The 27,547-nt window shown below is 44.1% G+C and overlaps 2 protein-coding genes across 16 annotated transcripts in view; one reads left to right on the top strand and one right to left on the bottom strand.

The window, feature by feature from the left end:
* Nucleotides 1-27,547, top strand: part of celf4 (CUGBP, Elav-like family member 4) — a 97,542-nt gene that overhangs the window by 58,722 nt on the left and 11,273 nt on the right. For 2 of the 15 annotated variants that reach the window (XM_030421097.1, XM_030421091.1), the window contains exons 3-11: nucleotides 12,599-12,647; nucleotides 19,678-19,806; nucleotides 20,707-20,786; nucleotides 21,095-21,259; nucleotides 22,260-22,398; nucleotides 23,582-23,734; nucleotides 24,165-24,275; nucleotides 26,010-26,072; nucleotides 26,523-26,603. In XM_030421097.1, coding sequence (XP_030276957.1) covers nucleotides 12,599-12,647; nucleotides 19,678-19,806; nucleotides 20,707-20,786; nucleotides 21,095-21,259; nucleotides 22,260-22,398; nucleotides 23,582-23,734; nucleotides 24,165-24,275; nucleotides 26,010-26,072; nucleotides 26,523-26,603 — 970 coding nt within the window. The remainder of the gene's footprint in view (nucleotides 1-12,598; nucleotides 12,648-19,677; nucleotides 19,807-20,706; nucleotides 20,787-21,094; nucleotides 21,260-22,259; nucleotides 22,399-23,581; nucleotides 23,735-24,164; nucleotides 24,276-26,009; nucleotides 26,073-26,522; nucleotides 26,604-27,547) is intronic. The other 13 variants (XM_030421104.1, XM_030421102.1, XM_030421100.1 and 10 more) reach the window with 10 other exon arrangements.
* Nucleotides 22,294-27,547, bottom strand: part of kiaa1328 (KIAA1328 ortholog) — a 31,962-nt gene continuing 26,708 nt past the window's right edge. Inside the window, exon 12 of the mRNA XM_030421090.1 lies at nucleotides 22,294-22,427. Coding sequence (XP_030276950.1) covers nucleotides 22,424-22,427 — 4 coding nt within the window. The 3' untranslated portion in view covers nucleotides 22,294-22,423. The remainder of the gene's footprint in view (nucleotides 22,428-27,547) is intronic.

A 27,547-nucleotide genomic window follows, 5' to 3' on the forward strand; every position in this document is an offset into this window, starting at 1 on the left:
CAATAGAGCTGTCGTACTGGGAAAGAAAAAAAAAGAGAGAGAGAGAAAGGAAAAAACTCCCTGTTGTTTCTTTGGCGGAGCCTGAGAGCCAGATTCGACGTTATCACTTCCTCCTTACTCCTCCTCCTCCACTCTTACTCCTCTCTTCTCCCTTGATCTGCTCGGTTCCTCTGTTCCCGACACTCATCTCTCTCTCTCTCTCTCTCTTTCTCTCTCTATCCTCTCTCTTCTTCCTCTCTTCTTCCTGTCTTTTCTATATTTAATCAGGCAGGGAGTTTGGAATTAGTGATTATTTGATGGAAATGTGCAGGCAAGAAGTGTGTGTGTGTGTGTGTGTGTGTGTGTGTGTGTGTGCGTGTGTGTGCGTGCGCATGTGTGTGTGTGCGTGTGTTGAGGAGAGAAGCGCTGATCTCTCATCTATCTGTCTGGATCTTCTCATGCCATCCAGTCATTCCGGGGCAGCGCAGAGTTTTGAGGTTACGCGTTAAAAAAAAAGGCCTTGCAGGGGTTTAGCTGGACACCTCAGTTCCCCCGCTCAGTTTTTTTTCCAGTTTGCATCGCGCTCGCTCCTTCTTTATGCCGTCTTATCCTTCTCTCTTCACTCACACTATGTCACTATTCTTCGCTGCATGAAAAAGTGCAGCCCTGCCGTTTCGTCAAAAACTACCACCGAAACTTAAATCGGGCATCATTCCCCGGCGACACACTGCGCCTGCCTGTCCAAAGGTAACTCTGTACGCCTCCCAGCACCTATAAAGCTTACTGATCTAAACTTTCTGTGTCATTTGTTTAATCCATGCAAAAATCAAACACTCGCGACTTGCGCGACGTCTCCCTGTTTTAAACCCTTTCGCCGTCTGTGATCCCGATGGTAATTATTCTCGTTAATCTTCCGTTGTCAAATCAAATGGGAGCGCCTCATTCGATATTGGTCCGTCGCAGTTCCAGCTTATACTGGCGATGTGAAAACACAATGCAGAAAGGGCAGAGAGTCAGTCTGATCAGTAAGTTTGCAGGCTTAGGCGACTTATTATTTTCAGGGTTTTATTTTCAGTTTTCAGTCGCCGTTAACGAGTACCAGCCAATCACAGCACAGTAAGGCGGGACTGATGACGCACGCTGAACTGTTTGTCCGTCAGCAGAAAGGACTTCCCGGCGTCCCCACTCACGACGGTGACTTTAAAACCCTGTTCAACCACCAAGTTGTTGCACAATGTTGAACTGTTCCTTTAAAATCTTTGCTCTGCCTCCTCCTGCCCTCGGTGACCTAATTTCAACAGGAAATCACAATTTAGCCGTCTGTATTCACATATTTCTCGACACGTTTCCGAAAAGAGGGATTTGAACGTAAATTCTACCTTCAGAACCACTTGCACAGAATCCTAGTTTTCCAAAGCTTCCCTGCCCACATCAGTATGTGAGCCGGCCGCTTTTAGATGTGTCGTCTCTGGAGACCACGTTTTTGAACAGCGTTGTTTTTGGGGTGTAGGGTGGACGGAGGGCCAGTACACAGAGAACAAAAGATGATGACTAAGTGCCGACGCACATTCATTTCTTACCTCTGTAGCTTCTCACTGCCTCTGTTTTTCGTTTGTTTTTTTTATCTCTTGTTTCTTCGTACATTCTAATTTTTGTTTCTCACGACTGCGTCTCTCGCTGCCTTTTTCCAATACAAGGGCAGCCTATTGTGAGTGACAGCTCATTACAACACCGTCTCCTCACCCACTAACCTCACGAGACGGAAACCAGAGTGTGTTTATGCGCGTGTGCATGTGTGTGTGCGTGTGTGTGTTCCCGTTTCTGTGCCTATTCGAACATAAGAGTGGTTGCATTTCCTCGCCGAGTGCATTCATGCCGTGTTTGCCCATGCTTCTATTTGTGTCTATATTAACATTTGCATATGCTGTAAGGTATCTTTCATATGCACAGGCCTTTCAAGTCAGCTCTCACTCTCTTCTTCTCATACCCACACATTCACACACACACACACACACACAGTCCAGCGATATGCGGCTCATGAATACTCCCAATTATGTGAAAACCCACTCATCGTCTCTGTACCTCAGTGGTGGCTGGAGAAGAGGACAAAAGTTGCGGGGGGATGGAAGTGAAGGCAGTCGGCCCCGGTTCACAATATGACAGCTTTTGAACTTGTATTTTTTTTTTTCCATATTATTCATTAGATAAGTGAAAAGCAAAAACCCAGTGATGGCACGCCAGTACCAGCTGTGATTTATGTTCACCTCTGCAAAGAGAAAAGTAGAATTTATGGCTTTCTCGTCTGGCCTAATCTTCACTGTGTGCTGCAAAGCCCAGGCAATGCAGTCAGCTTAGAGTGGGAGGGAGAGAGAGGCTGAAAATCGTCCCTTTCTCTGGTTAGCTTTCCTTCTTCTCTCTCTTCCTCTCACTTACTAACCAACTCTATCACATTTTGTCCTTGTCATTTTTTTTTTTTTCTCTCCCCCTGCAAGCTTACACACACGGCAGCAGCAGCGGCGGCGAGTACACGCTCACACTCGGTGAAGGTTTGAGCGCCTCTAATCTCACGTGTGCAGGTGCACCACGCACGCGGGCGCCACGCTCGCGCACAAACAGGTTGCCGCTCAGCCCCTCAGCGACACCCTCGCTCCTCTCGCACCAATTTTCTCACACTTTCTCATTCTCATCCGTGTCTTCTCCTCTTTTCTTTCTCGCGCTGCCTCGCTCCGCACCTCCGCCCTCAACCGCCTCCACATATAGATCCTTTCTTTTTATAGTCAAAGCTATAGTCCCCATGGCAACATCAGAGTTGTTGATTGCCAAGGTGCTGTACATCTAATTATGTAACCATCGCAAAGGGGTTGTGTTGTTTGTGTGTGTGTGTGTGTGTGTGTGTGTGTGTGCGCTCTGCAGCCTATTTGTTTCTCACCTCGGCTCTGTCCTCTATTAGCAAAACCTCTTTCTGCGATGGATCAAGCCCCGGTACGATAATTGATCCGTGTTCGGGGGGGTTGCAAAAGACTTTCAGAGGCATACGTGATGCCTTTTGTCAAAGGAAATAAAAGCAAACATTTTTTTTTTTTTACACGCTCAATATTCAACATCCCGGGTGCACATGCGAGACGGAGGATGACACGTATGCATCCGTGAGTGTTCAGGCGTGTGAGGGTGTAGCATATGCATGCGCATGTCACAGCCAAGTGTGAAGCCATAACAGGTCTTGACAGGGTAAAATCATTTGGGGGTGCAGATGATGTGCTTTTTCTATCCAGTCACGGTGTGACAACAGAATTCTCAGCCGTCAATTCCTATTAAAGTGTTCGTGGGAAGCATAAACCCTGTCTGCTCTCATTCTACATCGATTCTTACCCAGGTAGAGCACTAAGAAGATGGAGGGAAACAGTGGGAAGGGGGTGGGGGGGGCACACTGTTTAATGCATTAACTCACCGAGGAAAGAATAGTTTTCACACTCACACTCATTTACTCCTTTCGACAAGGAATTCTCGCGGAGGAAAAAGAGGATGCAGAGGAACGAGGGAAAATAATAAGACGTGGAGCGAGAATAGAAAAAGGAAAACAGAGAGAGAGAGAGCACTGCATTTGCATTTTAACCTCTCATTCAAAAGCGGCTCCAGAGCCGTCCCACTACTGTGAGCGTTCAGGCTGCCTGCCAGTGAGAGAGGGAGAAAAACAGGAGGAGATAAAGAAGAGGTGGGCTGGTGTTAAAAAGGATCGAAAAATGGATGTGAGAAAAAGCATCGCTGTTCTCAACCAACTGCAGGCAAAAAAAGAGAAAAAGGAGTGGAGGAGGAGTGGGGGTGTGCGATAACTTGCAGCTTTTTAAAATGTCTGTGTTTTGTAACTCGCTTTATTTTTTTTTATATATTTTTTTTCTTTCGACAGCGGGTCTCCGGAAAGTTAGGGAAAGTGCTCTCAGAGCTAGTTAGCGCGCAGAAGAAATTTAATCGGGACGCAGAGGAGGATGAGTGGAGATTATTTTGTCCCAAGGTCAACAGTGAAACCGTCCTCGCTCTTTGAGGAATCTGATTTGGATACTCGTGCGTGTGTCCTGTGTGTATGCCTGTCTGTCATCCTCTCTCTTTTCCATGCCCGGCGCATGCTTGAGCGGCGTGTAAGAGCCATGTTGATGAAGGAATCAGCGATGATCAGAGGGTCGGACGTAGAGGCTTGCCTCCTTTTGTGATCTCTGTGTGTTTCCCTTTCATCTGCCTTCGTGGAGACGTAGTGATCTCGGTAGACACTACTGGGACGGCAGCACCACAGAGCGAGCAGCAGCATATAAAGGCAGGCCGGGGGAAGATGGTGACTGCAATTTTCATTCACGCAGTCGCGCTTGAGAGGGATTTCAGGGTTAGGAGAGGGGGAAGCGCTTTAGGATTATATTTGTGAGGTAATTTTCACGCAACTTCTGCCGTTCGAATAGATCAGTCGCTATCGTGGAGTGTCTCTAAACGGCTCCTGTAAAAAAAAAAAAAAACTTACTCCAGCTGTAAATGAGGTCCCTCCAAACATTTTATGAGTGCACGTTATTGTTCGGAGCAAGTTTTGCTGCAGCGCTTCATCATCCTGAAACGTTTTGAACATGAGGAAATGTTGATAAATGAGGGGCGATGTCTCATTCACCATAATGCACACTGCGGACACGTCGTTGTGCGTGGCACCTCGATGCAACCGTGTAACAGCCAAATAAAGCACAGTCCGTGCCAATTCACTTTTTTTTGCTTTTTTTTTGCTTTTTGCTTTTTTTTTTCTTCTGCTTCGCTCCCGTCCGCTCTGCCTGCCTGCAGAACGCCGCTCAATCCCTGCCCAAAACAACTGGGCAATGCCATCCTGTTGTCAGGAAATACTCTTCTCATCCTTGATCTGACGTGGAACAGATTGCCCATCGCCGTTTGTCTGTAGAGATGAAGGGGGATAAGGAGAAGGCAATGCAACAAAAGGAAAGAGATTGGGATGTTTTGCTTTATAGTCCTCTTTACCCCCACACACAGACATTGATCTCTCCGAGATATGTTTCACTTTAACATCAAAAGAGAGGTTCGGTGTTTGGCCATATGTCAGGATGAGGAACTACAGGGGAAGAAAAGAGGGGAAAATACTGGCTGAGATGTGTAGACATTTAGTGCAGATTAAACCAGATGGGATTCCAAGTGGGATTTAACCTTTCCTCAACTTTCAAGCCCTTCAAACCCGACACTGCGATAGACTAATCTGAAAGTTCTTGATAAAAAAGGGGGGGGGGGGGGGCTTGGAGCTTCATACTGTATTTTAGGGGCAACAGCAGATGGTTGTAAAAGGCGCAGGAGCTGTTTTTGACAAAATGCCCTGGAAATGGCAGAGAATGTAGTCAACAACACGGAGAGTTCACTGTCAGCGAGGCACGGTGAAAGCTTGATGTATTTGTTTTAAAGCAGCGTTATGTAGAAACTGCCATGTCGCGCAACACCACTACTGTAAATACAAATCCCAGGTCTGTAAAAATGTATCAGACACACATGTAGGTGCTGACTACAAAAAAAAACTCATGATGTCATAGCAGTGTCATGTGTTGAAAACTTGTATGTTGAAGTAAACATGTATGTAACGCTGCGATCCTACCGTCTCACTGAAGTTACATAGCGCAGGAACGAGTGATAGAGACACCATTCTCCCTGTTCCGAGACACTGAACCATCAACATGATCCTGAAGCTGTTATTATAAGGTGAAAGTTAAGGAAACAGTTACATAATAACCCCTAACTCCGTGTTAACGCAGAATTAACAAGCTGGGATTCAAAATGAATTCAGTTTCCATCATCGAAATCAAAAAGCAGAATTGGCGATCCTAGCCGTATTGGTTTTCTTTTCTTTTTTCTTGTCGTCTTTTTTTTTGTCTAACTCTGGAATCTTTATTCCTGGCCACCACTATTTGAGCTTGGCTAACGCCGACCTGCAAAATTGTAAACTCAAGCTGTTGTTATAGAATTCCCCTATCCTTTTAAAGAAGAATTTGGAAAAATGTAACAACAGTTGTCAGGGCATAAATCCATCTGTTGGGCTTTATAATTCCAGATGCAATAGTCTTATAATGACACGGCCGTCAGTGCTGAAAAAATAAAGTTTAAAACAAAAAAACGGAATCGATTCGTGACCTTAAATTGGAAAGTCAACTGGATTGTTAAGACAATATATACAAAGTTGGCAGCCACCAAATATTTATTGCATTTATAGCTTATAGGTTTCAGTGTCTTCTTCTATTCTACATCTCCAAGGCAAACCTACTTCACTAACCTAATCTGGTAGCAACTTAAGCTGAAGTAATTGCCGCTCCAGGCTCTTGTGACTCCCGATGCCGACAGCATAACATAAAAATACATTTCAAACCTGATAAAGCCTGCCGCACTACCTTCATTTAGCCTAGTTGTCACTGAAATATTCAGCGAGTAAAAAATACTTTTTTATCACGCATACATTAAGAACTGTAGTTACAAAAACAGATTCTGAACTGCACCCTCATGTCCTATTCAGCCCCAGTGCATAGGACATGAGCTAGCATGACGTTAGCGTCGGGTAAATTTAGTAAATTCACGACCTTAATATTGTATACAGCAGCGGCTGCTCCTCTACCTCTGTCTGCTGAGTGACTGTGTCGGATGGAGGAAATGTTTGTTACCCAGATTGGCCGTCGCTCGCAGAGAGGATCACCGGGTACGAGGTGAGGCGATGTTATTTGACTGACTGACCTGAATTCCACTCCTGATGAACACATCGTGCGCCACGGGAAAAATAACTCTCCCGCTCACACAAGCTTATTCCAGTTCCATTAGTCACATTAGGGCACTTCTCTCCGCAGCTCACTTTGGTAATGGCGGTGAAAGGCTGCCCTTTTGCTACAGATGTTGTAAAATACTTCTGCGGCTCGAGAGGTTGCGAAAGTCAATAGAATGAAGATTTTACATGTACTGCCGGAGCTCTGATGGAAACGCGGGAGGGTGTTCCATGGCAGTGTAATGCTGCTGTGAATTAATGCAGAATCAATACCTTTTTTTAAAATAGGCTGTCCTCCTTGTGACCACTGGTGAAATCTAGTACAAATCTGCTAAATGTTTTCTAGTTTTTCAAATGATCTTGCCACCAAGTTGTTTTTTTTGTTTTTTTTTCTCTCCGCCCCTGCGTTCCCAAAAGCATCTCAGGATTATAACCATATTTGTTCAGCTAATGTTTCCACTGGCACGTTTCCATCCCAAGATGAGTGTCGTGCATGCTGAGATGCTTTGGAGAGCGGGTCCGGGTCGAGTGCCAGTGGTTCATTTTCGCTGGAGCATGTGGTTACACTCAGACCCTGTGCGACGGCTCCCGCAGAGAGCCTCAACATCTGGAGCCCGCTCCCTCTGATTTCACGCGCGGTGCACTTTAAGAATCGGTAAATATACAAGTGAACGGGGGGGGGGGGTAGCGCCAAAGACGCCCGAAGACCCGAAACATTCAAACGGGACGGAGACGAGAATGAGGAGAAATGGCCTTCAGCTGCAGAATGTAAAATAGAGCGAGTTTTGACAATAGTAGAAGAGGAATATTATGAAGGCAGCCTTCCCTGCTTCCCTGGGAGAGTTTCATGGAGTGCTTTCTCACTGTGATAATGAAATGACCTGGCCTGCACTGCTCCACTCTCTCTCTCTCCGTCTCCCTCTCTGTCTCTCTCTCGCAAAAACACATCTGCCAGACGAGGGTGAAAATGAGAAAATCCTACCTCCTCTCCCGAGTTTCGTAAAGCACACTTTCAATATTCTTTCTCACAGACGATGATGGGAGTGTGAGTGACTGCGAGCCGTGTGTGCATGCATTAGTTGGCGCGCGTGCGTTTCTTCTGTGGGTTTTTTTTTTTTTTGTCTTTTTTCTCGGATGCCGGCACTTGCGGCGGCTCGAGTGGCTTGTAATAAACTGCATTTGAAGCACATTTGACATAACAAGGTGCTATACAGAAAATTCAGTGGATGGCAATCCCATAGAGTTGTCATCGTAACAGTGTTTCTGTAACTTCGTTGCCGCGGCTCGCACGCGGCAGAAATCAATACAGTAAGCAGCGAGAACTCGGATCAAGGACTTCAATTTTGTCCCATTTCAAGGTAGAATCCAATATAGCAAACTTAAGTCCCACACTGTTTTGAGCTAATCTTGTGGGCCTCGCTAGACGTTCAGGCCATACCAGACTGATTCAGAAGAATGACTCACCAGTTTGGTACAGCACAGACTGCATGCAGACCATGTATTCCCTCAGCTTCTAGTTAGCAGGGAATCTATGGCAGCACTGAGGCAGAGCGCTGTCATTGAGTTACATAATCAACAGAGGAGTGTAGCAAGACTGTGTGTGTGTGTGTGTGTGTGTGTGTGTGGGTGGGTGGGTGTGCCCGTGCATTTGTGTAGCCGCAGTTTCTTTTTGAGCTGTCGATCATGTGGTACACCAAGGCCACTCTAACACAAGGCTGCTGAGGTGGACTTTCAGCAACAATGGAGCTTAGCCTGAGCGCGCGTACAAGTGTGTGAGCAGGCGCGTGCACGCGCGTGTGTGTGTGTCAGGCACGCGCTCGTTCCCTTGTGTGTTTTTTTTAAAGGCACACGCATGGATAAGTAGGCGGCCACATTTGCAGTACAAGGCTGGAAATGCACGTTACATGTGTGAGGTATTAGGTGTGCATGCTGAGAGATGAGCCAATTTACAGCACGTGTTGACTCACAAGGACGCATTTACATATCCATTGTGTGTGTGTGTGTGTGTGCCTATTTGTATCCTGTCGTATGTTCTCATGCATGCTTGGATGCATATAGGCTTATTTGTGATTTTACATGTCTGTGTGTGAGCCAGGCTTTGCGTGTGTCTGCATGTCTAGTCATGTAAGCCGTGCCTCTGTGTGTGTGTGTGTGTGTGTGTGTGTCTGCATGTCTTTTTCTATAAATGTAGATGGTATTTTCTCCTCACGCTGGCATTAAGCTAAAGAGAGCCTGTTGTATTATCTGTGCACTGTATTGCTTTATGCTGCTCAATGATGCCATCTGGCTTTGGCCAGCACCACCGCAGACATCCGATGGGAGCTATCGGCACTAGTCAGCGTCTGGTTTTAACAACTGTTTTGGGATCGGTTGTCCGTTGGGCTGGTGCTAACTCACCCCATTATGAGCAGGATGATAAAGCTGACCTTGAAGCAGTTTATGGGCCTGGGATAATGGAAACCACTGATAGAGAGCCCATGAAAGTCCACTCAGCTTTGAGTGACAAAAGAAAATAATGGTTTGACCACTTAACATTATTTTTTGAACTGTATTTAAAAATTTACAAGCGGTGCGTGTCGCTGCTCAACCAGGGGAGACACATTAAGACAGTCGCTGATGAATCTGTGAAGGCTGATCGTAGATGTTAAGGATGCATATTAGAAGTAGTTCCATTTCAGCTTCTTGTAAGATTTGCTATATCAACAATAGCGACATCAAAAAGAAGGATTATAGAGGTATGTGAGGACAGAATCAGAGTTGCTACATTTTCGTAAGGGGGTCGAAAATGTTGCAACTTGGGCTGCACGATATGTAAGAAAAAAATCATGTTGTAATTATTTTGATAGATATTACGATTACAATGTGATTTTATCTTTATCTCCCCCTTGTCATTTTTGCATCCCAATTTTTATTTTCACTAAAAAACTTTTAAAATCACGATGACGTGGCGTTCGCTGAGCTCTGCACACACTGTTTTTTCAGGGGCAATACCGATTATTAGTAATCAAAGAGACAGATCATCTGGAGCTGATGTGTATTTGCAGTGAAAAAGAAAATCTTATGCAACTAAGTTGAATTTAGTCATGTACATTTTTGAGGTAGTTTACACGAGTATTTCCATTTACTGTTTCTTTAAATTTCCACTCCGCTACGTTTACTTTTACCAGTTAGTTTGCAGATTCAGATAATTAAGTCTGGATTGGCTGTCACTATACTCGTGACCAAGGCAGGGAGGGCTACTTTGACAAAATGTTTTCAGATACAGTTACTAATTACCTGTTTCAAAAATGTAGTCAGTAAAGTATCACAATATGAAAGTAATGTAAATTGATTTACTTCCTATGACTTTTGGGTAACCTTAATACCAAACAAATGAAATTGTGGTCATGTTACTGAATGTATTTTTTTCTGTAACTTACGTAATCCTGTTACATGTTCATTACTCCCAAAACCTGCTTGTAACCAATCAGGTATTTGTTGTTGGCGTGACCACAGAGGGGACTATGGAGAGAATGCTGCTTCAGAGCCAAAGTAGCATGTTTTTAATCTCTATTTTTTTTATCGACAATCTGACCAAAAAAATAAAAGACGCAGATAATCAGAAAATGATGAATATTGGCCCTGATAATCAGCCAGAGTGATAATCCGCCTATCCTTAGTCTGTACAAAACAAACATGGAGAACAATTTATCAAAAAAAAAAAGGCTTTTGCAATTTGGATATTGCACTCGGCCATATTGGGATTTCGATAATAATTTGATTAATTGAGCAGCCCTAAGAGAAGAGTCCAAAGAAGAAATTAATAACTTACTTTGAAAAAGAAAAAAAAAAAAAAAAGTGAATCAAAAGTGAACCCAATTAATTTTAGGCCCCCTTAAATCTCAGTGCAGGGTGAAATTAAGACCGCGAAAATTAAGCGTAACCTCAGAGGGTCGGTGCCATCGTATACCGTGCAGGTTGAGAGCGGCGCTTGCATATCAAACCGGCGGAGGTGGCGCACAATTAGGTCAGATTGAGGCCAGACCATTTGTATGGGTCACGGTAAAAACGCTCATATGTATGCAGGCTTATAGGCCCCTTGGGAGCACTGGGCTGACCTTGTCCCACACTCTGATCTATGTCCTCATCTCCCCCTCTGTCCTCTTTTCCTCATCCCTCTCCCCATCTCTCCCCCTCTCCTCCCACCACTTCCATTTTTTATCACCACATTTCTCCCCTTCTCAAACAACCTGCTTTTTTTTTTTTGCTTTTTTTTTACTGTTTTCAATTAGTTTCTCCTCTTTCTCATCAATTAGTTTCTCCTCTTTGGTTGAATCTCCCTCTCTCCCACCCCGCGCTTTCTTTTTTTTATTTTACATCCCTCTTCCTCTCTTTCACTTTTCACTTTTTTTTTCACTCATCTTTAACTCACTTTCTTCCATTCCCCAATTCCTTTATCTCCCCCTCGTCCTTTTTCCATATCAACAGCCAGTCTGATAAATAATGCATCACAGCGCATTAAAAACATTAGTAGGGTTCTCTTGGCTGTCAAAGAGAGGGAGGAGACGAGGGAGAGGAAGGAATGGGTAACTCCATTTTGAATAAGTGTTATGGAGAATGATGTGTTTTAATATTAGCGGCTGGAAAAAGAGCGGCAGAATAGAAGGGTGACGGTCCGAGCGGTGATTGTGTTTGCCGTCGCCGACATCGCGCTCAGAAGGTTTTGTCTTTGGTGGAATCGTGTGAGAGCCCCGAGATTCATTAAGATGATGAGTGTATCAGCAAACTCAAAAGAAAAAGATTTAATGACATTTAGCAAAACACTGATGCTGCACAGATCCCTGACCTTTCCCTCCTCCCCTCTCATCCTCCCCTCTCCTCTCCTCTCCTCCTCCCCTCTCCTCTCCTCTCCTCTCCTCCTCCCCTCTCCTCCCCTCTCCTCTCCTCTCCTCTCCTCTCCCCTCCTCTCCTTCCTTTCCTCCTGGCAGCGTGGCGATTGGCATTATTAAAAATTGATTGGCGGCGAGCGTTTAGCAGGGTGGCGAGGCGGAGAGGGAAGGTTTGACAGGCAGGAGTGAAATGAAAGGAGGGCCTCGGCGGACACACTGTGGAAAGGTCTCACTGGGGGACAGACATTGTGCGTGCGCATGTGTGTGTGTGTGTGCATGCATGTGTGTGTGTGTGTGTGTGTGTGTGCATACTTGAATGTACAAGCTTGTGTGTGAAATGAAGAGAAGCGTTTATACGTTTTTGAAGCGAGGGCTTAGGAGTGTGAAAAAATTGTAAACACTGTTTATACCGTGTGTACGGGTTGGTTTTGCTGCATACGTATGTGTGTGTTTGTGTGTGTGTACGTGTGTGTGCGCGCATGTGTGTATACATCCACCACAACATATCTGAATACACAGCGTCCGCGGATCACACAATGGCTGCACACGAGCAATCCTGAGGCAGCCACTGAGAGGAGACACAGTCACAGCAGCTCCGCTGACCCAGAGTTACCTCCCCTCCATCCCTCTTTCTATCGCTCCCTTCATCCCTCTGCTTATCCCCCTTTCCAACCCTTCTCTCTCCTTTCATCTCAGATCAAATAATATTTCCAACCCATATTCCCAACCAGCTATTCCCCCAATGGCTATAAGTGCTACAGCTTTGGAGATTTTTCAATACACTTTACCAGCAATTTGGCTGAGTGATTCGAAAATAAGTTTTTTTTTTGTTTTTTGTTTTTTTTACAGGTTTGGGGGGAGGAGGGGGGGCATGTGCTGTGACATGAGTACATGTGCTCACTGGCTTTCTTTGTCTCTTTCTTTTCCCCCTTCTCTTTCTTCTCTCTCTGTTATTTGCTCCTCTGTTCTCTCTCTGTCACAGATGAACAGACCGATCCAGGTGAAGCCAGCAGACAGTGAGAGTCGAGGAGGTACTGTGTGCGCTTCCTCCTTCTCCCCCCGCCCCAAACTCCCCTTCCCCTTGCTACCTTCCTTCTTTTGTTCCAGCCCTACAAACATGCTGCCTGCACGTATCAGCCTCACCATTATCTGTCCCATTAGACGATGCCCTGTACCTCGACGCGGGCTGACAGCGCGGCCTGGCCGGACCCTCCAGTATTCAGAACGCATTATGTAAACAGCGCTCTGCCTGCACTGGCGCAGCCTCCAGCCCCTTTCTTAGAGTTTCGTCATATGTGCTGATGCATGAACATACAGGCACATGCACAGGGGGCGGAGGGGAATGCGTGTCTTGTCATGCTCGAAGGCCAAACAGGTCACTTCTCTTTGTCAGGCACCTTTTAATCAAGCTGTCTGCTCCGGAGAGAACCAAATTCGACTCAGGCCACGCGTTGGTCGGGCTGCGGACTCAGACGACAAATCCGCGCGAACGAACGTGGCTGTCCAGTTTGGGGTATTATGCGCGCGTCCCGCCATATTGACAGCTAGGACGAGGCTTAAAGTGCATTTTCTCCGTCTAGACATGTAGTGACCCCGCTGCTGACATCAATCAATGGACTGTACGAGAGAAGATTGATGCAGTTTGACCGTTTTTGGCTGGAGTCTTTCAAACTTTGCAGTTGTTAATATAATTGGCACCAGAGCGATTCTTTAGCCACGCGAAAGGAGGGAAGAGGGCGAGGGAGAGAAAAAAGAGGAAATAGAGCATGCAAGGAGTTGAAGGTTGATAAGCAGAGGGAGAAGCATACGGACTGAGAGAGAGGTGTTAGCCTGTTAGGGAAAAAAAAAAAAAAAAAACACCTTTAAGGAAAGGAAGAGAGATTGCGCGACATCCTCTTCTATTTAGTTTGCCGGTGCTCTGAGTATGATTGATGGAGCAGGAGGGAACAGAGGCAAGCGCCCAGCGTGAGGAAGCAAAGTGAGGGCAATGCAGGACGTCCATACCTCTGTCAGTTATTCAGGTCTATCTCTCTCTGTATGGATGTCCTCTATTCTCCACACATTTATTTTTAAGATTATTTCTGGTGTCTGTTTCTGTCTGCTTTTCCATCCATTGGATATTTTTTCTCCGACAGTGAATGCAAAGTACATTGTGCTGTCAGGGTGTTACATTTTCAGTGGCTGCGGTGGATAAAAAAGCACTGAGATTCTTTATTTACTTACTAGGGAAAAAGCAGTATGAAAATATACCATTATTGTATTGACATATATTACATTAATACTTTAGAATGGCGCATTAGTGTAGGTAGCATTTTTACTTGTGTAGCTGTTCTTGCCAACCTTGAGACGTCCATAAAGAAAGGGAGGATTTTGAAACCAAAGCATGGGGTCTGGGGGCTTTACCCCAGACACATTGAGTTTCAGAGGCTTTTCAGTTTCCTGCGTCCTGGAACTTTTTGAGGGGGCGCCATGTAGTTTTTGGAAAAAGAAATTCAGCAACTCAGAAGGGTCATATTTACAGGTCATAATACAAATATTTATTATTTCCATAACTGAATAAATAAGCCTTCTGCAAAAGAAATGTAGCACCCCAGAACACTTGCTGAAGCTATAAAGGCGGCAGGGTCTGGCAAATATAGACAAAGTAAAACTGTGCTGTCCTTTAAGGTCATCAGAATGAAGACAGTTTGATTAATAAGCTCGTTGGAGCATGAAAATCGATCCATGGAGATTTTTTTTTCTTCGGATTTAAATTTCTTCCCAAAATCTTCACAGTGCATCTTTGACGAATGAAAATGCAACGGCATCATATTTTATGCTCAATACCTTTTATTTTCCTTTTAAACCTCAGGAAAGATTGCAGAATAATTTGCTCTACTGTGGCATAAACTAATGCTTTCCAGTTTTCATTTATTTTTTGCCCCTGCGAGAGCCTGTGCATGCCCTCTGTTTGACAGCCTCAGGATGGTGACTGACGTCAGTGCAAGCCTCATGATCGACAGAAAGACTCGCCGTGACAGATTTTTACAAAATGCATGCCCCTTTCTTTTAAAACTTTATGTATGAAATGGGAATTCTTCTTTCCAAGATGTCTGAAAGTATTTCTTTCTCGCTCACTGATGTGGACCAGGCGCAGCAGTGCGGTTGACTACACGCTAGCCGCACAGTGCCTGAAACAGGTTGTGATGACTGAAATGGAATAAAGGGTGTGAAAATGTGTTATAAACTGGGTGAAATACAGGAGAGTTGTGGCCGTGGGAGGAAACCGGGACAGGGCAATGAAAAACAGGAGTCCCCGGGGAAAATCAGGAGAGTTGGCAAGTATAGTTGTAGCAGGACTTTAAAAAAGTCATATAAAGTTAGGTAGTTTTGTCCAGAGATTCCCAAACTAAGGGCCAAGCCCCGTGCGGTGGGTCACAAAATAAATCTGCTCGGTTGTGAGATGATTAATGGGGTAGGAATGAAGCGGAAACAATGTTTGGCTACACAGATTATTTTTATTTGAGATTTTTCTTTAATCTTTTCTGAACTAATGGATAATTTAACCTCTTTGGGCCTCTGATGGTTACATAAGAAGCAGCAGCCAGACTGTTGTTTTAATAAGGCTCCACGAGCCAAAACTGGTTGCCTTTGGCAGAGCAGTCACTGTTAGAAGCTTTACATATGATTTTACATGTCAAATCTAAAAAAGTCACCATATCTTTCTAATATATGTGGTAAAAAGCTGCATAAAATGTAATTACTCATGTAATTCAAAATCATACTTGAAGGTGCACTATGTAGATTTTGCGGTAGAAATTGTATTCAGAAGAGAAAAAATACTTTTTTTATGCCCAAACAAACTAAATAAACAAACCTTTCTTGACTGAATGAACAAACTGACCCTTTCACACTGTTTTACTTTACGTTTATGTGGCGGACCCTGCCACATTTCTAGCTTCAAACTGTGTTCTGGGGACCTTAAAAAAAAGCAGCTTGTTTATTTAGTTATGGAAAAAATACATATTTCTGAGTTTCTTTATTACCTCGTTTGTATTGTAAATATAAAAATTCTGATTCTGAATTTCTCCTCTAAAACTACATTATGCCCCTGTAAGTACATTACTTGAGTATTCAGTTACCTCCTAAGTGATAACGTTAGGGAGGAAGGAGGACTACTGATACAAGTGCAACTGATTATGCAACTAAAATGAATAATTAAATGGCACAATAATACTCTTAACATTGTCATACCCCTGCCTACCAAATATTACAGTCAAGGTAAACCAGGGAGTCATTGTCATTCGCTGTGTGTGTGTGTGTGTGTGTGTGTGTGTGTGTGTGTGTGTGTGTGTGTGTGTGTGTGTGTCAGAAGGAGAGAGAGAGCTTTACATCGTTGTTGACACTCTGGTGTATATTGATTTGCTCTCTAGCTGAATATGAGTAGCTGAATATGAGTGTCTGTGTGTATGTGTGTGCGTGTGTTTGTGTGGTGTGTGTGTGTGTGTGTGTGTGTGTGTGTGTGTGTGAGTGTGTGTTAACAGTTCTTTCCCGAAGAAAGATGTAATGTTTATTGGTGCCTTCCCCTGGGAACTGTATGCTTTATCCACCAATGACGTGTGTACCGTGAATGTGCAAATGTGTGTGTGTGTGTGAGTGTGTGAAGGCGGTTGGGGGGGGGGGGGGGCAAACATTTCAAGATCTGTGTGTGTGTGCATATGTGTGTGTCCTCCCCCCTTGATGTGCGCTCCACTCTTGTAAACACCCCACCGCCACCCACCCCCCAGTGCAAGGCCAGAGCGCAGATTAGTCTTGTTGACTCGGCAAGGACACCCTGTCAGGCACAGGCAGCGGGGAACGGACCCTAAGCGCGCATGCACGAACACATACACACACACACACACACACACACACACGTCTGCGCAAACACACACAGGGGCAACCACACCTACACACACGTTAATTTGCAGAACACATTCCGAGGCAATCGCACTGAGGCTCATTAATTTCCCAACATATACATCCATTTCCACCAAGCTCCGATTCCGTGCGACGCAAAAAAAAAAACGACAGCCTTGCACACCGACACATCTGCTACTGTTGTGCACTGACTAACACACTTTCACCGTCTGCCTCACGATTCCCCTCAAAACACTCATTCAAAGACTCAATCATTCTGTCATGGTGAATAATGAAGTGATGCTGGACCTCAGTCTGGCTATATTTTATCAAAACCCATACATGTAGGATTTGAGTCTCATTATAACATCCTGCAAGTCTTTTTTCACATCATAGAAGTTTACTTTTAGACAAACTTTGCAAAGACTAATTCTGTTTTGGTTGCGTGCTGCATTTGGTCCACAGAGACTTTCCACAAAATGTTCTAAAATGCCAATTTTTATCTTAGAGAAAAGAGAGATAGAGAAGGACGGCAGTTACTATGTGCAAAAGACTGGTTGCTATGCTATGCTCATAAAATGAGAAATAAAGTCACGCGTTTTAAATTGGCAGTGTGTGACTTGATAAGTCACTTTCCTAATTCTTTATTTGACATGTCCCTGAGGGTACCTGAGTGGGCATTTTATTTTGAATGCGCCATGCTGGGAAAACAGTGTAATAATTGCTTTTCCCTTCCGTCCAACCCGGCATTCATGCCGTCGTCTGCTGGATTCAACATAACCTTTGACTTATGCAGATAACTTGTTATTTCTGTTGTTGTATTTGTTTTATTTTTATCTAATTTATTGGTTTCACAATTAATTCCCGCTGCCTCATTATTGTGCAACAGGTGCAAGCATCCTGTCTGATGAATAATAATAACGACCAAATGTGTTGTTACGTGTAAACAGAGGGGGGGCCTGGACAGGCTCGCTGTGGAACTTCACTCAGATTTCATCACATTTTAATCATGTCCTGTGTGAGGGAAGACAGTAATGTGACCGCGTTGTGCAATACCTCACCTTACCTTTCACGTGATGTATTCATAACTATGGAAACATTAAATGTTGGAGGACGAAAAGGGGAAGAATGGAAGTCTTGTTTGTCCCCCAATAATGGGATTAGTCTAGCATATACAATGTCTAGAGTTAACCAGAGAGAACGTTTCATTTTTCTCTCATGTATCACTACACCTTCATTCCAGCATGTTGTAAACTCTAAAATCCAGAAAAAACTTGATTTGTGTTTGTTGGACAAAAAGCACCAATCATCATGTCCTTGTTGTTGCACTGGCGAGTCCCCCCCCCCATAGCTGCTCAGGGTACCAGCAAGGATATAAATAGCCTAAACTCCCCTAAGTGTCCACTAATAAGTTTTGTTGCTGATGGGTAAAAAATGTCCGACAGTGACATTAGTCAGAAATGAATCGGTAGGGGGAAAATGGGGTAAATGCTAAATATATCACAATGTACACAAAGATTTGCATACACTATTATGTTTATGTCCCCATAAATAAATGAGCAGCAAAATTAGACTCTTTTTTTTTCTTGCTTTGGACGAAATGAAATCTCTGACTAACAACAGTTAATATGTGCCTGAGACAGAAAGGGAATTGCTTCAAAATGCGTTTCTGGCATGACATTATTTCAGGCAAGCAGTTCAGAGGGTATGGGGGAAGTTGCTACCGATGGAATAATTTGATAACCACAGCATTCACTGAGTGAAGAATCACGTTAGCCTCTTATCTAAAATACTGAGCTGCTCTGCAACTGTAAGACAAACAGGTTTGGAGCTCGGACCGCTTGAGGTAAAATATCTTTGTCACAAAGCGATGAAGTACATGATTATAAAGGCCGCTTTCTGCAGACACGGATCAGCAGGCGAGCAGTGCTAAATATGAGCGTGCATTGTGTTGTTAGCATCAGACAAACTTTGAGATGCTGTACCGAGAGCAGCTGCGAACAGGGTTCACGCTGAGGGCAGAGTGCCAACTGTGTTCCCACAGGACCGACACTTCGCAGGAAAAAGGTTTTCTTGACTTGATCATGAGTTCATATTCCACGAAAAATTTGTATGGAAACACAGGTGTAAAATATTATTAATAAATGGAAAACCAGATGCTCAAAACGGCTCGGTAACTAATTATGATTAAAATATATGGCAGGAAAAACACGCTTTACTTTGAAAGCTTTGATTTGCAGCTGCTGCATCTATGATAAACATTGTTCTACAGTCACTGTCAAAGCGAGCTCCACTGAACGTGGAATGAGTGAGGACTGCTTAATTAGTGCCTTTCTCTTTCAAGTTAAGTTTCAAATTCTATATGCTTGATGTAATAAAAATCATCTGCATCTAGTACTCTGTGACTTGTCATGTACATTTTTAATTGTTACTGCATTGCTGATGTTCTCCAAACCAGGCTGGGCACCTATATATGATCGTGTACCCTTAGTTAAAGGGTAACTCCACCTATGTGTGTACAGGTATTGGGGAGAACTACTGTGTATGTGGCAAAAGTAGTAAAAAACTTTTTGGGGGGCTCCAGAGGAAGCTACATGTAATCTGATAAATTATCTTGTGATGTCACTCTGTGGCTATGTTGCATTGTGGGTGAGGTAGGCATCTCCGATAATATGGGAGATAACGGGTGGAATAAACATGGTTCGATCAATTGTCTTTAAACATTGAGACCAAAAGTGTTAAAGGAGCGTTATGCTTGACTGCTTTGTAAAAAAAAATCTGGTGCCTACATTACCCACAATACAACTTAATCCCCTCTGTGACATCACTTGGGGTAATTTATCAGATTACGTGGAGCCTTCTCTCCAGCTGCAAAATGCTTCATATTACTTTATTTACATATACAGTAGTACTCCTCTATACCTGTAAACAAACTTTCATATATAAAATTTGTGGACCTACCCTTTAATAATACTCAAAAATGTGTAGATTTGCTTCAAGTCAATCACTTCAGTCAAACCCAACTGACATCTAAAGAGTCTAAAATGTCTGCGCTATCACAAAACTTTTTTAGCATGCAGCTAAGGCTGAGAAAAACGCGTCTCTTTCAGTAAATAAAGCGCGTCCTTATTATCATAAGGCATCTCTGATCGTCTTATCGTGACCTGTTCCTTTTCCTTTTAGAAGACAGAAAGCTCTTTGTCGGCATGCTCAACAAGCAACAGTCAGAAGATGATGTGCGGCGCCTCTTCGAGTCCTTCGGCAGCATTGAGGAATGCACCATCCTCAGAGGTCCCGACGGAAACAGCAAAGGTGAGTTTATAGCCGTTTATGACTTTGAGCCGGCAGACTTTTTTCACAGGCTACTGCACAGAAATGATGTGGCCTTTCAAAGTCGGTGACTTTGCAAAGTTTCCCCTTAAACGCTCCATGTTGAGTGCTGTCAAAGCGGGCTGGTTCACAACCATCAGAGGAGCGGTTACGTAAGAATAGTGTAGATTCTGTAAATTTGGACAGTAAACGCCCTTTGAAAGCTTTGCCCCGCGGGGACGAGAGATATACACCAACCAACTCTTCACAGATGAACCCCATTAACCTTATAGCTCCGATAACGGGAAAAAAAAACAAGTCGACCTTCTTGATCAACCAGCAGGCTTCATGTCATGCCAGTAAAAAAAAATTGTCCCTCCGAAATGTTGTTGAGTGCTACACAAGTTCAGTGCATGAAGTTCATCAGTGGGCTTAGCAGCCAATCAATGAGGCCCGATGATAACTAAGCCCGATGATTACAGTGGGCTTGATCATTCTGATTCCTCCGTGAAGCTCCATTAACAAGGCCTCATCAGCCAGCTTACTCGGCTAAGTGGGCTTTAGCTCAATAATTACTGGGAACTTGATCATTCAAATTCATCAACGGGGCTTGTCAATAGCAAGCGACACCAGAATGCTGTGGCATTTTAAGCCCCATCAGAGGATCCCGAAGTTGTTAATGGTGTCAGAGTGGCATGTTTAGCCTGCGTATTGAGCGTCGATCAACACTGATGCGAAACCTCCTCAGCAGAGAGGGCTTCGCTGGCTAAATGTTTGTTGCTGTAATGCTGCAGGAAACGTATCCCCCCCGCGATAATGCGATACAGAATGATATACTACTCTTCGGCAAACTTTTTCTCCTTTGTTCTCACTGCTTCCTTTTTCTCCTCTCTCTTTCTTTAGGCTGTGCATTTGTAAAATACTCCTCTCATGCTGAAGCTCAGGCAGCCATCAGTGCACTACACGGCAGCCAGACGATGCCTGTGAGTACACCATAACTGTGTGTGTGAGTTAGCACGTAGATTTATGTGAGCGAGGTGAGTCACATAGCGAGATGAGTCACGTAGCACTTAATTACCTTCTTAAAGTTAAGTTATACTTTATTAATCCCAGTAAGGAGATTTATCCTTTAAATATGATCCATCCTAACTATTTCAGGGCAAATGGGCGCCAGCTATAGTTCTGAGGCGGTTGCCTTGGCAGGACAGGATGTGTGTAGTGCAGATACAAGCTTATGTCATGCGTCTCTCTGTGCACACTAACATGTACGGCCTGGCACGTGTGTGTGTGGGTGGGTGGATGGGTGTGCGCACAGGGTGCCTCATCCAGTCTGGTGGTGAAGTTCGCCGACACGGATAAGGAGCGCACCATCCGCCGCATGCAGCAGATGGCTGGTCAGATGGGCATCTTCAACCCTATGGCCCTGCAGTTTGGAGCCTACGGAGCCTACGCTCAGGCAAGACGCCCCGCAGAACAGTTTTTTAAATTTTTTTCATATCCACAGTTATTTATTCAATGAACCACAGAGACAAAATGGAGCGCTCAAGTCCAGCTCACATGAGTCTGATATAGCTAAAAATGATGAGGTACCTTCAATTAGGAACACTGTATTTCCCACAGATGTGATGTCAATTGATACAAAAATCTAAATTTTTCTTAATGGTTAAACCCGGAGAACCAAATCGTATTTGGCAGAGTGAGAGCCATTCCTCAGATTTCACTGCTTGTCCTACACAAACAGTGACAATATTAAAAGTGCTATATGAAAGAACTGGCGAATTCTCAAAAGCATACAAATTCAAACAAATAAGGGGCAGCATATCACCAGAGCAGCCGCTAACTGCCACTAACTGCAGCTGCTGTTAGCTAGATAGCTCGGTTAGCCTTGCAGCTAGTGGTCTGGACTTTGAGTTTGAAGGGGTATTATGAGAAAGGACGGGCAAGGGCTAGCAGGTTAGCATGCTAACTTTGATGGAACATAACATAGCAATATAACTCATTTTGAATGTTTTAAACTTTAACACATTCATTCTGACAAGTAAATTCAGCCTTGCTGTTTACAGTGCAGATCATTGACATTAGTTCTGGTAAAACAAGTGATTTAGTGCTGCTAAAAAAGAGCCCACACATGCAGAATGAAATGATATTGGTTGGATGTCTTCAGTTTACATCTGATCCAAATCTTACCTAGTGATCCTAGTGATCATTTCAGAGATAAATCTCATAACCCCCGCCCCGTAAGAGGACAAAAGAAAGATGAGCAGCTCTCGGAGAGGACAGGAGCCATAAGATCTGTCTCCCTTCAAAGAGCTGTAATTCCCATCACTATTCAAAACCTGGTTTCCATCCAGTAGTCTCTGCTTTAGGCCTCTCCACTGTACCTCATTTCCTTTATACCTCTTTATACCCCCATTGTTCTCAACCCTTCTCATAATCACCTCTCCTCCACTGTGCAGGTGCAGCAGCAGGCGGCGTTGATGGCGTCTGTGGGCCAGGGAGGTTACCTCAGTCCAATGGCGGCTTTTGCTGCTGCCCAGATGCAGCACATGGCCACCATCAATGGCCTCCCAGGAGCACCGCTGACCCCCACGTCAGGTAACATCAGGGAAAGACCAGTGGTTTATCTGCCAGGGAAATGTGCAGAACATACAATAGTGTTGACCACCTACTGCCAAAGTAAAGAGCAATTTGTTCAAATTAACTGACCACAATGTTATCTTTTATGAACACAGCAAACAACACGAATCGAGGCCAAGTCATTCCGGTCTCGACAAACATTGGAGAGGCCTTGATCTTTCCAACGACAAATCTTCATTTTCCAAAACGTTCTCCCGTTATCACAGAAATAACGAGGAAGCAAACCTGGCAGATGCTGGTGATAAAAAAAGGATGATTAGGTTAACTCCTATTAACGTAACGGCAGCAAAGCGCCATACGTTAGCGTTCTGCTAACAATAGCCAACCTAAGATGCGATTACATACAAGGTGATGTCGCTGTGAAGATCGTGGCACCAATTTAATGTCACTTCATATCGTGATGTTATCTTTGAACAAACGTAGGTGTCTTCGGTGATGGTGTTGAGCTCGGAGGGTGAGCTTTAGGATTGGTCAATTGGCATGCAACCAACAGCGCCTAATCCTTAACCACACACATAATGTGTGTCCGTGTCCAAATCTCTTTTTTACTTAGTCAGTCACTCAATTAAAATATCCGTGACTTTTCAATTGCAGGCATGAAAATTAAATGGTGAAAATCTGATATAAAAAAAGAGATGCTTTAGAAAAGTAGTGGTCGCAGCAGTTTAATATGGAAAAAGAAAAAAAACTGTACGTTCCTTGATAGACATCATTGCAGTTAAAGAAACATTAGTAAGGATTCAAGTACTTTCACACAAAATCTATACTGTCAGAATTTCTAGATGCCTTGAAGTGGTGAAAATGAACATTAAGCATTGTGGCATCACATGCAATCATCTGAGACAAATATATAATTGCTACCCATAATACACTCCCAACACGGTTTTCAGTGTTCTTGTACAATATGTCTTCAGATTCAGACCTAATGGCTGTTGTGTCACAGTTAGGGCCACACTGGGACAAGAAATCAGCCCTGACATTTAGTGTCTTCACTGGCCCACTGGACCGGCCCCTCTGACATTTCCAAGAGATACTAGGTGGCCAGTCGAAGCAAAACTTCTCCATAATGTCTTGGGGGGGAAAAAAACCCACAGCTGACTGTTTCTCTCTGTCTTTGCCTGTCTGCCCCGTGTTGCCGCAGGTGGCAGTACTCCTCCAGGCATCAGCGCCCCCACGGTGACCAGCATCCCCTCCCCCATTAGTGTAAATGGTTTTACTGGCATGCCGCCCCCGCAGGCAAACGGGCAGCCTCCTGCAGAGGCTGTCTTCACCAACGGGATACACCATTACCCTGGTAAGTCTGATGGGTTCCGGGGCCCGTTTGCAGACCCACGATATAACTCGCAGAGATACAGGGAAAATATAATGCATAATACAGTGTTTGTTATGTAAAACCATGACTTAGTTTAAATCCTTGTAGAGACACACGCAATGGGAAAGTGTGCATGCTGCTGGCTTACAGGCGTGAATAGCCCTGACGCATGTTCAGGAGGCCGAGGCCAGGCGAACGTAGCCCACAGACAGTCAGCATGTCGGAGAGATGAGTGTTTGGCAAAGGTGCTTATGGCTGCTGGAGCCGAAGTATGCGCTTGTGTCATGAGCCGTGGCTAGTAGCTCACTGGTTTTTGCCTGTGAAGAGGTGGAGGAAAAAAAATCTGTCTTCCTTTTTTTTTTTTTTTTGCTTTGGTTATTTATTTTTTTTCTACACACTTTTGTCTCTCCAGTGTTGCAGGAGGTGGTTTTTAGGGAGGACTCGGAGAAAAACGGCTTGGGCGTGGCTCCGCGGAGTTGTTTTGGGGTTCAGGGTGGCTGCTTCCTCTCTTCTCTCTCTGAAGGTAGCGCTCCCCATCCTCTTCCCTCCCCCTGTCCTTTTGCCCCGTTTATCCCACCCTTAAAGGCTCAAGTAAGGGTCGGTAAGATTTTCATCCAAGCTTGTGAAATAATGTTCAGAAATCATTTAAAGCCTGTGGTTTTATATTACCCTTTGTCAACCTGTGAAAAACTGCATGAGAATCTCAAGGTTTTTCATGTAAAAGAATTGTAGTTGTAGAAAAACAATAATAAGATTAAAAGCAGGAAACTGTCTAAAACACGCCACACACTCAATGTTCAGTGTCCAATACTGTGTGGCGCTGAATCTACACATGGACACACACGTTTAAGTTGAAAGTTAGCTTTTAATTTTAAGGGGCACTATGTAGCTTTGGATTGATTTAAAAGTTACAATATTAATTAGGTAATAATACAAACTCAGAAATGTTTATTTTTTATAGAATAAAGATCTTTCTCTTCTGATTAAAATTTCTTCACCAACAACTACATAGTGCACCTTTAAATTAATGTGTCCATGTGTAGTTCAAGTGTCACATATGTGTGGGAACCCCGAGCATTGATTTTCACAGTTTTCTTGTTTGAATCTGTCCTCGCTCCTTCCCGCTTTCAGATGTATTTGTTAATCTATCCTGACCCCCACAGACTTTTTTTTAAGACATTCACATGTTTTCCACAGCTGCAGATCCTTTCCATACACTCACAAACTCAGTTTTCCAAAAGGTGATCCACAACCACAGGCTTTTGGAATAACTTGCTAACTCAAAAACGTACCGACTCGCATTTGAGCCCATACCTCTCTCCTCCTTTTCTCCTGGCTGTTTGAACCGTTTTTCAGTGTTGCTGTTAGTCCCCGGTTGTGTTGAGTATTTTTTTATGGTTTTTTCGTGATAGTGGGGTTATCGGTGTGTGTGCGTAAGTGTGTGCGTAAGTGTGTGTGTTTTCTCAGTGGTGTATTTAATGTGCATGTACAATGTATACAGATGGGTAGTTATCCAGTGTGGCATCTGTGGTAGTTAAAGTGTGTGTAGACTGAGGGGACCACAATAATCAACTGTTTCTCCTACATGTGAAGTGAGAGCAACAGGTGCATCCAGTGTCGTGTCGTAATTGTCTCGTTCCACATGTGTGACCACAGGAGTTTGTCAGGAAACCAAATATTTTTCTTCCTCACACCTTTATGACACTTTTTTATTTCCCATTCCTGTGGTGACAGTGGAGCAACGTGTTGTTATGTTCTGTTGTTTTCTTTGTGTTATTTTAACTTTGGCCCCTCAAAGTTTTACTTCCCTGCTTCTCTGGAAGGGAACAAAAAAAAAAAAAAGAGCTAGTTTTAAAAATGCTTTAGGAGTAACATAAAGTCCAGCAAAAGAGAGGGGGATTCAGAATTCAGTTCCTCACACGCTGAAAGCGAAGCGAGTTGACACCTCGCTGTTCGCCTCTCTAACCTTTCTGCTTTTCTTCTCCTGTCTGTTCTTCTCTCCATCGCCTCTCCCTCCATCCCTCCCCCCTCTCACCCTTGTTATATATTACTCTCGCCTTCCTCCGTGCCCTCTCCTCCATCTACATTCCCCCTCCGTCTCTCTCACTCTGCCTCATCTCTCTGCCCCTACACACACACACACACACACACACACATACACCTCCATCCATCCATGCTCCCCTCCACCACCACCACCTCCTCCTCCTCCTCCCTCTTCTTCTTCTTCTTCTTCTTCTCTGTGTCTCTGGTGGAGCAGCTCAAAGTCCCACTGCTGCTGATCCTCTCCAACAGGCTTACACAGGAGTCCAGCAGTATGCAGGTCTGTCTGTCACTCTCACAGCAGCACTGATCTGTGCGAGTGTGTATGTGTGTGTGTGTGTGTGTGTGTGTGTGTGTGTGTGTGTGTGTGGGTGTGAGAGAGAGAGAGAGAAAGGGGGATTACGGAAGGAAAAGATTCCTTTGTTTGAATTTGAATTTTGATCATGTAACATCAAGTGTTTCAGTCTCACTACATCAATTTATTCTCTCTGTTGTGTTCAGTGCATGTGTGTGTGTGTGTGTGTGTGTGTGTGTGTGTGTGTGCGCGTAACACATAGACCCTATTGTCTGTTATCTGATCGATTGCCTGCTGTGTCCCTGCATATATCACATTGTTGGTATGTATCCCAGTGTGTGCGGACATGTGTGTGTGTGTGTCTGTATGTGTGTCTGTGTGTTGTCTGGTCATGTTATCTGATCCGCACCGTGTGTGCGTGTGTCTGTGTCTCAGCAGCCTACCCCGCTGCATACGGCCAGATCAGCCAAGCCTTCCCCCACCCTCCACCCATCATTCCACAGCAGCAACGAGAAGGTAACACACACACACACACACACACACACACACACACACACACACCATTCACTCAATATTCATGCAGGCTGCAAACGTTTATTCATATTTATTTCTCTGTTCATGTTTAATCCGCCTGCCAATATGGTCCCGGAAAAAAAAAAACACCCACGTTTAAAAAATATCCAGGCCATTCACAGTCCTGTCTTTGTTCTCAGGCGTGAGTTCACCTTTTGCCAGTCTGTCAAAAAGCAAAAAATATTCAGAGTTTAGTACACAATCTGAATTGACAGGAGAGAACTCACCAGGCCTAAACTGTAATCCTTCATCCTTTCAAAACAAGTCCGAGGAGGAAAGTTTTAAAATTGAATGATTATAGAAGAATGAAAAAGCATAGTCAGGTTATGATTTTCTGACGGCTGTAGGGCAACTTCCTTAACTACCATTACTGAGTGTTTCAAACTGAGCTGTAAACCTGCCCATGAACTCAATGATCTCCAGACTGGGGACGCATGCTTAGGACCTTACTGCCCTCTTGTGGAAAATAAACCAAACAATGCAAATCACTTAACAGCTGTGGCATCCCAGAGGTTGCCGTTTAAGCATTTAGTAGTCGTTTCATTTGGAGGCGGCTGAGAGCTGCGAGTGCTGAAACCTGGGAGTTTTCCATTACGGCTGAAACTGTAAAACAGCACCTGAGCCCCCAAAAATCCCTGTCAGCCAACAACTGCATGCTGGGACAAACTGCTCGGCACTGATCTGTTTTACCAACCATGATTTCACTCGGATTTCCAAGGTGCGATTAAAGTCTGAGAGAAAATCCCGGTTTTGATGTTTTCACAATTATAATGCATTCATTTGTTTTAAACCGTTCTGGAGGTGTGAGATCGCAAGAGCGTTGTTAGTTTGAGGTTTTATTGTACTCTGCCTTGCGTGCTTTTTTTTTTTTTTTTTAATCACTGGCT

The sequence above is a fragment of the Sparus aurata genome, chromosome 6 (genome assembly GCF_900880675.1).
Source record: "Sparus aurata chromosome 6, fSpaAur1.1, whole genome shotgun sequence".
NCBI lineage: Eukaryota > Metazoa > Chordata > Actinopteri > Spariformes > Sparidae > Sparus > Sparus aurata.